Raw genomic sequence first — 11,768 nt, 5'->3', positions numbered from 1 at the left:
CTTAACCACGAATCGACCGTCTGTGCTTTTTAAGAACGTTGCACCTGACTTCCCGCCTTGTGCATTCCAAGGGCGGGCCATTGTCAGAGACCGCAGGAAGCCGAGTTCTTCTTCTTCACCTCTCCCACAATGAGCTTGCCGCACTGCAGCGAATTGAGTCGCCCAATAGGCTTGGCAAACGAATTTACAAAGCGTGTCCCCTTTCTCATCCACGTCCGCAAACCGGTGCTTTATATGCGTTTTGTGTGGGGACAACATTTGCCATTCAAGGTCCGTGGGGCACGCCTGTTTAGCTTCCAAGAGCTTGGGAGGCGTACTCGATCCGTGGACCATTTTACTTGGGCATATTGGGGATGTTATATCACAGTCGTCACTGCTTGCTGTTCTGGAATTCACATTATTCCGTTCCACCAAATTAGTCGGCCGTCTAAATAAAGCACTCAGGGTTTCTACAGGATCTAGCGTCGGGCGATGGTTGCACGCAGGAGGATTGGCTGTACTATCCTGTTCCAAAAGTGACGCGAGCCCTCCGGCCCATGGGTAGCTATCGACGTTTTCAGGGCAGGACGGTTCGCATGGTGCCACGATAGCGGTTAATCGAAGGGTGCTGCCAATGGCTCTTTCACCTCCTATACTAGATTCGCACGTGTGAGTCTTCTGTTGCTCATTAGAATCCATGTAGGTTGCTAAAGCGCGCCTGTAATGCAGTGTGCTCAAGCTATACGCAATGATGGTGGTAGGCTGCTCTTCATGCACTAGTAGCACCTCGCCGCGATCACCGGCCTCCAACCGTGGCCGTCCTCCTTCAAGTTCTCCGAGTGGTACAATCCATGGATCCTCCTCAGGGCTATCTTTGCCCAAAAGCCGAGCGAATGCACTCGAGATCTTGTATCCGCGACGGAGAGTCGCCCCACCAATTGCGCGATCCCGAGCAACGTCAGCCGTCGGTCGTCGGACTGCGTTCAATCCTGAGTCATGTTCACCTTCCGGCCGCAATGACGATTCACGCAAATCAGAGATGGGAGTATCAAAGGATGGGCGGTCTCCCTTGGCGAGCTCTTTGTTGTGGAATTCAAGAGCATTGTTGCCCGCTCGAGTCTCACTCGGTGCTAGCCGGAGACTCTCCGGAGATGTGGTTGTCAAGTCATGTTTTGATCCTAGTTCAGGCTCTTCAGGATGTGCATCTTCATGGAATTCATCTCCCTCGTCCTCTTCGACAACTGCATCATCTGCATCCTCATCTAATGCCAGCGATGCGCCTATGGCAGATGATGACACGTACGTGGGCTCTGTAAGGTTCTGCAGTCGTAGCAACTCTGCTAGTACAAAATCCAAATCAATGCTCCCAGGGGGAATGGCACCTGCGTGGCTAGGGTCAGTCCCAGCTCCTGCAGGAGGTCGGACTTGATCCCTGGTGGAATTGAGGAGCTGCCCCAACAGAGAGAATCGCTGATTCCAGTTACTACTCCTGATATAGAGTTCCCGTCTAAACTGAGTTGGAAACTGCATCGTTCTAAGATTGATTTGGCGAGACAGCTTGTCATGTCGAGCGACTTCACCAGCTAGCTCGCTTTGGAGCCATTTGGAGTAGCTTTGCAACTCGTGTGAAATTTGACTCAACTCAGCTAGTACTGCGGCTCGGAGGGAGGCGGCGAATTCTTTGAACTCAGACATAGGAGTCGAGGCATCCAGAACAGCTTCTAATTCAGTATGCTTTATATGAAACGAGTGGAAAAGTGTGATGCCAAGGTTCTGCACCCCAATGTATTGGGAGGCTAGTTCATTGTAGTGAAAGGTACTGTCAAACGGCAGTTGCTTGCGAACGCAAATATCATAGGGCTGGATCCTTTCGTAGTCGAAGCGTGCAACTAAGCTTTGACAGCCATAGTAGAACACGTGTTCGGTCTGTAGACAATGCCGACAGCCACCTGTTCGACAGCAAGCCGCCATATTGTAAAAGCGTACCTCCAAAAACTTCCCAAAAGACATTTTCCATGTATCTTCAGACATGGGAATCAAAGGGGTCACAATTCGCTCGCAGCGCTTGCAGTAACTCCACATGTAAATGGTCCTTTCGTAGTTCGGATTACGTGAATTCTCTACATCCTGACCTAGCATCACATTGCCAGGTATCGGCTGGTCCATTTTGACGACAGTAATCGGAATCCTGCCATCGTTGTGATAAAATATTTGCGTAATATCCAATACTGACTTTTTATCACCGTGGGGAAATTTTAGGTCCACATTAAAGCAAGAGTCAAGAAGAAACTGGCCGAGGCACACATCTTGGGGTGTATAATAGAGGATGCCCTTGACCTCAGCGGAAGCACATTGTGCCCGTTGACTCATCCACACACTGGTAACCAGCAAGCTCTGATGGTCAAATGCGGATGTTACTGGCAGATTCTTAATTACGTGTGTACCGGCACCAGATGAAAACGCCTGGGAATGGATTGCCCCATCCCCAAAGTCAACCGCTAAAGACGAAGATAGGAGTGCGCCATCAGTTGATTTTTCCGCCATTTTTGTATTCCTCGTTGCAGTACTTAAAGGTAGCATCGCTCCGGCATCCTTAAAAAAGGAGCATTCAAGGCGCAGATGGTAGGCTATAAATACCGCAAATCGAACCATTTGCTTAATTTGTTTCAGTTTAGATATGTTTGCACCACGCAGTACCAATGTGCATCCAAGAACTTTCGGGGAGCCCGTGAGGTAGACATAGCTAATATACCCATGCCCTCTGACGCGTTTTAGATGGGGGCTATCGCAGCTGGCTGTCCTCCCGATTTCAGTAGATGTAGAAGCTTCAAGTGGAGCGGAAGGATACTTTGCGATTTGAAAACGCTGGCAGCTCCCGAGTGCAGTCTGTCGATACTGGCTCATACTCGTCACGTGGTCCGTGGATGACAAGATGACAGCACCTGTCATACGTGCAATACGCTGCATCAACTTTGGTTTCACACGTTGAATAGCGATAACATCGTGCTCGTGGAGGTATTCCTGAGCCTGGCGCGATATGGAATGACCAACGAAGAGCAAGTGCGGCCTCAATCGAACAATTTTTTCTACGATTATTTCCGTATACTTCTGTTCCTGCTCTATCAGGGTGCTAAAACTCGCAAGCTTAGAATGCGCCCGCTGAAAATCAATTCCACCTGCTAAGAGTAGAATGCGAGGTGTGTAGGCGCCCTTCTTCATCATCTTGTGCACAACATCCTTGCGGAAGACGATCCCGTCAACATATCGACACCCACTCAAAGTTCCTCCCGGTATCAGCTTGATTTTTATATAAGGTCGTATGTCCATGCTATCTGCACGGCGAACATCTGGGTTCACTGTTTTGCACGCCTCCTGAGCGAGATGCAATATTATTGGTGCCCAGTCTTGATCCCCGAGCGACAGTTCAGTCACCATTTTTTCTAATCTATTGGCTGCGCTTGACTTCAATTGTCTAGTATAATAAAGCAGGTCGCTCGCAGACTCTCTGTTCCTGGACGTCGCACTTAAAACAGAAATCGGGGCTACCGTCGAGGAGGTTCCGAGTAACCTCCGACGCAAGCTTGCCTCCACACTATCCACCACGGACCCTGGAGCACCCCAGGAGTCCGATCCACTCCAAGCGTCGGCAGGAGGCAATGGTGCTCGTGGAGACCTGCTTGTATGTGATCCAGCTGGTAAATCTGTAAAGCCTACCTCTTTGTGTTGGCCTTCTTGTGTAAGTTGACTACACGCCGCCTTACTTTGTGTAAGTTGACTTCTGGCAGACATGGCCGCCTTGTTCGCAGCATGGTCTGCATCTTCTTCAAATTCCTGTTGCAGATTCATCTGGTCCAAAGTGGATAGGCTTACGAGGTCATGAGTCGCACGACTCCCTGGCTCCTCAAAGCGGCTACCGATGCTCGGGCTACAGATTTGATACTGATCGGCGACGACGTTAACGTAAGACATTTGCTCCAGCTCTGATCGAGGTGCTTCGCTTTCCGCAGCGCGTGGAATGCTATCACCGGGCTTGCAACTTGTGGATGGTCTATATCGCAATGATACAGGTCGCATTCCAGCAAAGGGAAGGGTTGGCATCTTTGAAACTTGGTGATGGCACATTTTACACGCTCGGACCATGCCCACCAAAAGTACGGATCGACCGTCAACAGAATAGGACGAGCAAGAATGGCAGAAGACTTGCCCACATAATCGGCAATGATGCTTCCGACGGAACACATTGAATGGAAGCTCGCATTCGTAGCAGGTTTTGCATAGTCGGTCAGGCATCCAATACTCGCGTGTATACGGCGAGTCTGGGACAGTTTCATCTGATGCGCAAGATTGAGCAGGATCGGGCGTTTTTTCATCGGAATCGCACTCGAAAACATTTGGGAGTAGTTCCGTTGTGACTCGTCTTTTGGGGTCTCCCGGTATCGGGAAGGAAGTCAGCGTTGTGGGATCAGAGTCTTGCTGGGGACTAGCATACGCGCTCAGTAGGGACATGTACCATACGTTTTTTTCACTCTTTGGTCTCGGCGGTTCAGATGTCATTTTTATTGGTGTTACACCTTGCGATATCAGCTGATAAAATTTTAAGTTGTTTCCGTCCACTTGGCCTTTCGTATCTCCCACTAGCCTGAGCTAAAGGAAGCAAAGTAAAATCCTCCCTCAAGGGGAGGGTGAGCTCAGTTTCAATTAAAGATGCCAGAATGAAGGCCGACGGACCGTGCTTGGATGGCGCAGCCACCTCAGCCCAGCCACCTCAGCGGGGATGGAGGAGTCCGGATCCATTCTCCCCCTGCAGTTGAGCGCGGGGAAAGAGCGCAAACGCGAAGCGAGAGAAAAGAATGCGTGAGGTCTACGCAGAGAGACCGAGCGCTGGGTCCCAAACCTAACGAGATAGTAAACTCCGACACGGGGAGGCAGCCTAGTGGGGCTGCCCTGCCGTGTGAGGGTGAACTATCGAGGTTACGCAGTGGCGGTACACCGGCGTCTCTGTTATCCTCACGTCACCTCAGCTGCCGTAGTATACGGGGGCCGGGGCTACTGGACGAACGGGCAGAGGATCTGCCTCACTAGGTCCAGGAAGACTCTCCGTCTATTACAGTGCGGGAAGCAACTATAACAGGGTTAGAAAGTATTAAGAAAAGGGGAAGGATATAGGGTGGCTCTGTACCAGCGAGCCACTAGGGAGATACAAGACTCTCTATCTCTCTACTCAGCTTCGATTAAAGGTGCCAGAATGAAGGCCGACGGACCGCGCTTGGATGGCGCAGCCACCTCAGCGGGGATGGAGGAGGGTAGGGCAGGGCGGGTGCTTCATTTGTGCCGAAGGAGGGTGGTGGGCGGGCCAAAAAATATAAGCCGCGCCACCCCGGACCCCGGGGAAGCGGCGAGCTGGGGGACGGAGTTTCGTAACTCCTCCATTCGGCCAGCCACCTGACCCACAGTCTGCTGGATCTGCCGTAGGATATGATTTGCCGACTCGGGGTCAGGGGGCTCCTTTCTGCGTTCCTCCTCCTCGATTATCTCGCCATTAAGGTCGCTCAAGAGACCGTGGAGCCTTTCCTCAGAAAACTCTGATCTATCAGAATAATCATATGGTAGTAACTCAAACATCAAAGTCACGCCGTCGGACCCCGGGGAAGGCCATCCAGGCCGGCAAGAACCGGCGCCACCCCGCCCGCCTGGAATGGGCCGCCTCCGCGGAGTCCGCCACCTACCCCCCCGGCTTCAACAAGGAGCTCACCCGAGCCATCTTCATCCACCACAACATACCACTCCCCCGCGCGCGGGAAAAAAGGAGTGGGTCGTCGAGTCCACTGGCAAAAGTAAGCCGCCAGGTAAGTCGTTTTGGCCGAATGTAAGTCGCAAGTAACGGGTTAGGTAAGCCGTTGCGTCCGACCCCGGGCCGGGCGCCGGGGTGGCGCCACGGAATTCGGGGGGGGGGGGGCACTGCAGGAAATCCCAGGTGCGCTGTACCAGCGAGCCGCTAATGGGGCAAGATCCTCTCTGTCTCCCTAGTCCCGCTCCCAACTCGAACTGCCGGAGCCCAGCAGATGAGTCCGGCTTGGACCGAGAGCTTTGATGTCGGCGCGGGCAGGTTTCCAGCTCACAAAGTACCGGTTATCTTGGGGTGCACTTTCGATGAACGTTGTGAAATCTCAGAAGCTGCTGCAGTCAAGATGTGGTCATGAATTTCACTCGCACGGTGTCTTCATGCAGCAGGCCATTAGTGAGATTACCTATTTTTGGTGAATTGGGGACTCATCAAACACAAGGGGGGTGGGGGTGGCAGGTCCCCCTCAAAGAGCAACGCGGGGAAGTGCTTGCAGTATGTGAATTTGAGAAAAGCCGACACTCCCATGTCTTGATGTCAAAGTAAATGTACTGATTACTTGAGACACTGAGTCCGTCAGCTGCGGAACCCCGCTTGAACCTGAGAAACAGTGCTACTTCATTGAAAAAGTAGGTCCCACACGGTGATGAAACCACAACTTGAGATCTTGGTGATATTGCCATTCACGGTTGTACCTGCAATTAGGACCAGTGGACCCTTGGTCAAAATAAGACAATTTTTTCTACAATTCCTGTGCAGCATACGCTTGCAGAACCTACTTGAAAATCCTCATGAAGCAAAGTTAGCAACGTTTGCACATCTTTGGGCATAGCGTAAAAGATGTAAAAGAGCGTCTCCAGCTGAAACTTTGATAGATGGGAGCTACAGGATCAAATTAAAAGAGTGTCAGGCCATAAAGGTGGCGCTTAAGTATACGTTTTCAATGGTGGTGGCTGCATGTAGTAGCAAAGAGGAAGAGAGAACTGAGGCTCGCGCGTCGTCGGAGCTTCTGCCCATGGTGATGCAAAAGTCGAGTACAGGCACTCGGAAGAATTCAGGTTTAGACCAAGTGTTGTCAAGTCGGAGCCGAGTGCAAGCGTATTTAAATCTGCATTTGTCATGCGAATGACGTCAAGCAGGCCAAGAAGACCATATTTTGTCTGCTTTTCAACATCGGCATTGCCTAAGTGGGACTAATGTTCATAACAGACCAGGAAATGCTCATTGTTCACCATTTAGTTTCGAACCGTGTGGAGCGTTCGTTCCTGCGATTGCCCCATCAACACGTCCCGGGACATCCAGGCTAGATTTCATGCGGGTGTGCTCAGAAACATTGCTAAACGTCCGGGGAGGTGATACATTTGAAGAGTTGAGCAAGCCGTCGTTACAATTTTCTGTTGCCCCTGACGCCACGAGACTGAAGGAAGTCGACTAGAACCGGAGACGCTGACTGAGAACGATCAAAAGAAGATGTCGGAAGGGCGCGGCGCGAAACAGCAGCTGGGGATTCACCGATGACGGGTGACGCCTGCATTGATGCCATGATAGCTTGCGCGAATTATGGACAAGCACTGAGGAGTGCGAGCGCAGGTGATATAGTTGAAATGGACGATTTATTGGCTTCAGGTGAATCTGTAGAAAAAAAAAGAGCGCCCTCACGTAAACTTGGGGCAATATTAGGGTTTAGCTTTTTTAATTAGGGTTAAAATTAACAAACTCTGCATCTCGTTCACTGGCCAATGATATGGCGCTCAATATTGCGCCGGTCTTCATGCTGTCATTGTTATCACCTAAAAAAGAAGTCTCAACAGAGCAGGGAAAATTTGTAAGCACTGCAAATGCTGGTTTCGAATTGTATTGTGTCAGGATCTATAGGTCCTCGCAAGGCTGATTCTTTAAGTATAGTCGCCTGCGGCAGAGATTTGAACTCGACACACGTTTGAGTCATAGGTCCGCACAGGTGCTACATTGTCGGCGGTAAGACTATCATCACGGCCCAATGAAAGCGGTGCAGCTGATTGACTGCCAGGCAGTGCTGGAAAGTCCTCGGATTGCATGGCAAAGGTAGAGCTGCTTTCCTGACCAAAGTCATGGGCAGTCGTCCTTATTAGTGGTGAGTGGTCTACGAGAAGATGCTCATTCGCGTGGACGTTTGCGGGGAGACCATGCAGTTCTGTGCAGGTGAGCATGTCGACTCGTGATGCTTGCTCTCTTTCGATCATGGTCAACGCGTCACCACACGGCAGGTTGAGGCTAACCTCCATCAAGCTAAAGAATATGAACTGCTTCATAGATATGATCAGTACAAAGTGACACCGCATCGGTGCGTGTCCCGTGGGGTGCCGTGCGGCAGCTGCGTGCGACTACGAGGGTAAAAATGGAGATCTAGCACACTAAAAAATGGATGCAGGGCCTTGACCCAGCAAGCGCAGGAAATTCTGACATATCGAACGGCGCCCTGCGCGTTTCTCGTCCCAGTTCACTAGGGACATGGGTTGCGTGAATTCCACCAACTGGGTTACTTGGTGGATCACCTGATTCGAGGCGACAATGAAAGCTTGGCAATCATGAGGGCACCAAAAGTAAGGCACCAAAAGTGTCTGGCGCACCCTGAGCTGAAACTGATGTTGCTATTTCCGTCGGTCCTAATGACGAGCCCCTACTCAGCATCGCAAGGAGGTCACTGGAAGGAGCAAATCTGTTTGGAGCTATTTTACGCTAATGAAAATGTTACAATTGACACAGTATTCTGACGTCATAGGATTCTGAGGAATCTGTAGCGCACGTCCCGCGTTTGAAGTAAACCCAGCTGCGTCAGGCTTTGAAACATGCATATAATTACTAAGTACGCCGTGGAAAACATGGATGCGTGGCATAGGCGCCATTACTTGTTGCACTGAGTGACCCAGTAAATGGCAGCGACGAGCCTGTCCCAGAACCTAAACATTACCCATGAGGCGACGTCAGAAGCACAGTGTCACCACCGGCTGGAGTAGACAATATTTGGTCTTCGCGGTTATAGTAGTAGCGAGAAGCGTCAAATTCGTCCTACGCGGTGACGGATGTCAGTTTAAACAAGTCATAGAACTTTCAACCTGATCATCTTGCGTTTGGATATTGTCTTTGAAGTAGGCAAGCTGACGAGAGCGCGCATTTGACATGGTGCGCGGATCGCTGGCCAGCTTGTTTTTTTTTTCGCCCGGCGCTCCGCCGCCTCCGGGCGGATCTGACGAGATGTAAATCCGGGACGGGGAAGCATCCTGGCTGCGATAGCCTGATGCCCGCCTTCATACGTGGGGTCGATGTTAAGAAGCGATTGTGGCTTCTGTTAGAATCCGAGTATGCTAGTACGAAGCACCAGCATAGTATAGCATGAGCATAGCCAGTATAGCCTGGGATTTAGTAACTGGTCTTATAACAATCCTGGATAGGCACGGGGACGAGGGAAGGGGGAGGTAGGCGAGGCCCTTCGGGTGTACGTAAGGGCTGGGACGCACGCGGCATGTCACAGAACACACCCGTGCGCTCCCCGTGAGGTTCAAGGCACGGCAAAGTCGGTCCCAAAAAGCACATTGAATTGTCGCGCACGGCTGCATTTGCCAAATTCAAGGCGGCTAAGGTCAATGAGGCCAGTGATAAAATCTGCGCTGGCGTAATCGCCCTCGGCCCTGTGCAACTGCCTGGGGCTCATGGCAGCGTCGTGCAATTGTGACACAATTCGGTTGCGACGCGCGATTGCAATGGCATACACATGCTGGTGAGTATGTATATCAACGAGAAGTCGGGACCGGGCTTGATTCATAATTTTTCTTGCAGTATCGGTGTATTTGATACGACATTCAAACCATGCAGCTCCATAATTCGGATCCGCATTGGCACATTTGAGATCGAGGCGAGCAACAGCCACCACGTCAAGAGCACATTCAAGCTGTGCCTTGGACACATTTGGCAGATGAATAACCTCGCCAATGGCCGTATTACCGCTCCACGGCTGATATTGCTTGCGCTCCTGGCGCATGGTGCTGAGCAGGACCCTTTCAAGGGCCTCTAAGAGCTGAAGACGCGCCTCCTCCACAAAGGAGTCCCCGTACTGTGGTGTGAACTGCGTGGCAAAGTTGAGAGCAGCTCGCGCCGCACTGAGATCAAAGGTCTGTGACACCGGTGAGAGCCGTGCTCGAGCACCTTCACACCAAACCTCACCAGACTTGGGCACCTCCTTGAGTGCGCGCTTGAAAGCTCGTTGCATTTCCTCATTCGGGGAGGATTTGCGCCTAGTAAAAACAAGTGGTGTCAGAAGTCGGTGGCTGGCTTTGGTGCCACTCACAGTTGCTGAATTACAACAGCCCAGAGACGACCCGTAGTCCCGTGGTGTCCGAGAGCTAGTTTGCCAGAACGAGCAGCTTTGTCATAGAGCCCAGCGCGATGTTCAAGGAGGACAGACTCCAGAGTGAGCTTCCATTCACACTTTGACTGGTGGTATGCTCGTCGAATAATTGATCGAGCTCTGTTTACCTGAGCTCAATTTCGAGTGCAGAATGAAACAGTAATTTTGTCTACCTGGTTCGTATATTCCTCTAGCCGTGCGCACTCGAGATGGACATGAAAACGGGACTTTGAGGGAGCTTCTCTCAATGCACGTGCAAACAGGAGTAGCTACGATAGCACGAGCGTATTGATCTACTTGCAATGGCATTTCCCCGGGTCAAATGCTAAACCCCGATACTCGCTGCGCGCTCTTGATGACCGCGACTAAGTTCCATCCGACCGCCAGCTAGCCAAACTTTCCAGCGTAGATTAGTCGGGCATGTGCGAAGAGCTCGTACGTAGGATCGTCGCGCCCTATTCAAGTTCCCCTTACACCTGGCTGTTTCCGCTGCAGAGGCCGCAAATCGCTCCTCGATTTGTGCCCCTTCAAAATGCACTTTCCAGATCAGTTCTTTACTTATTAGGTGCAGAGCTCTCTCAAGCATGATGTGTGTTCGCACTGGACCCTTGCTTTTGTACTCTCCATCTACGCCAGTCTCTGTGTCCAGGCGTTCGCACACACGAAATGCTCCGAACCACAACGGACCATATCGAGGGATTTCCACCAGGCCTCCCTCAACAATATCCAACGCGGCGGAATCCCGTCCCACCCTTTCTTCTAGGCGAAAGGCCTCGTAGTATATAGGCCCATACCACGGTATACGTTCCATTAAAAATTTAAAAACTTGGCGAGAGACAATAACATTTCCGCATCTTGCTTCAAGGAGGGCACCTTCCAGCACCGCACGCCACACCTTGTCGATGGCTGCATGCTTTAAAGGCGAAATAAGCGCACGTGCGGCTTCAACCTGTACATTTCGGGCGTGCGGCGGCGAACTAGTGGGCTGCACAGACGAATTGCGCCATCAATCTTATCGGCATATTTGATCGCACGTGTCAGCAGCGCATCGGAGAGTGCACAGAATTCAAGTCCCCGGCGAACAACAAGACCTGATCTTATCAGACAACCACACTCTTCCTCCATTTTTGATAGTTCGAGCCATCCTTGGGCGGCATACGGCTGCATATCACACGCTACTCGACACAATCTATGAGGTAGCTTTGCGTGAGGGTTTGATGATCATTGTGTCTTAGACACCGCCCAAACCGCCGTGCTTCACGCCAATCGCCACTGCGTTTCGCAGCATCTGCAAGCTCCACGAAGTGTCTCTGCGCTTCCTTGCGATTCGGAATTCCAGCATAAGTCCTTTTTTTTTCCCGTTCGTGTCTGAAAGCTTCTTGCGGGCATGCATTGGCATCATTACTCAGGAATATTTCTTTTCTGGATGCTGCAACTTCACGTCTTCCACGCCTCGGCGGTGTATCATCACATCCTGGTGTAGAATCGAAGTAATTTTGACGAAGAACAGAGCTCACTGATTGGTACCGGTGCCCTGACGATAGGGTCACTACCGGCGGTGGA

General features: G+C 51.3%; 2 protein-coding genes across 2 annotated transcripts; both read right to left on the bottom strand.

Moving 5' to 3' along the window:
• Window positions 1-83: 83 nt before the first annotated feature.
• On the bottom strand, window positions 84-4,077 carry AURANDRAFT_67775 (hypothetical protein; the record flags this gene model as incomplete). Its single annotated transcript, XM_009043316.1, has 3 exons — window positions 84-170; window positions 397-3,424; window positions 3,587-4,077. 3 exons carry the CDS (start codon window positions 4,075-4,077, stop codon window positions 84-86), a joined length of 3,606 nt encoding a protein of 1,201 aa, XP_009041564.1.
• A 5,145-nt stretch (window positions 4,078-9,222) lies between these two features.
• AURANDRAFT_55436 (hypothetical protein) lies at window positions 9,223-11,703 on the bottom strand (the record flags this gene model as incomplete). Its single annotated transcript, XM_009043315.1, has 7 exons — window positions 9,223-9,749; window positions 9,855-10,092; window positions 10,146-10,333; window positions 10,379-10,474; window positions 10,537-11,147; window positions 11,201-11,383; window positions 11,443-11,703. The coding sequence occupies 6 exons, from the start codon at window positions 11,370-11,372 to the stop codon at window positions 9,360-9,362; spliced, it is 1,695 nt and encodes a 564-aa protein (XP_009041563.1).
• Between the last annotated feature and the right edge of the window lie 65 nt (window positions 11,704-11,768).

Source organism: Aureococcus anophagefferens (genome assembly GCF_000186865.1).
Source record: "Aureococcus anophagefferens unplaced genomic scaffold AURANscaffold_51, whole genome shotgun sequence".
In the NCBI taxonomy this organism is placed as follows: domain Eukaryota; class Pelagophyceae; order Pelagomonadales; family Pelagomonadaceae; genus Aureococcus; species Aureococcus anophagefferens.
The sequence above is the reverse complement of the archived record's forward strand: the minus strand, read 5'-3'. Positions and strand labels throughout refer to the sequence as shown.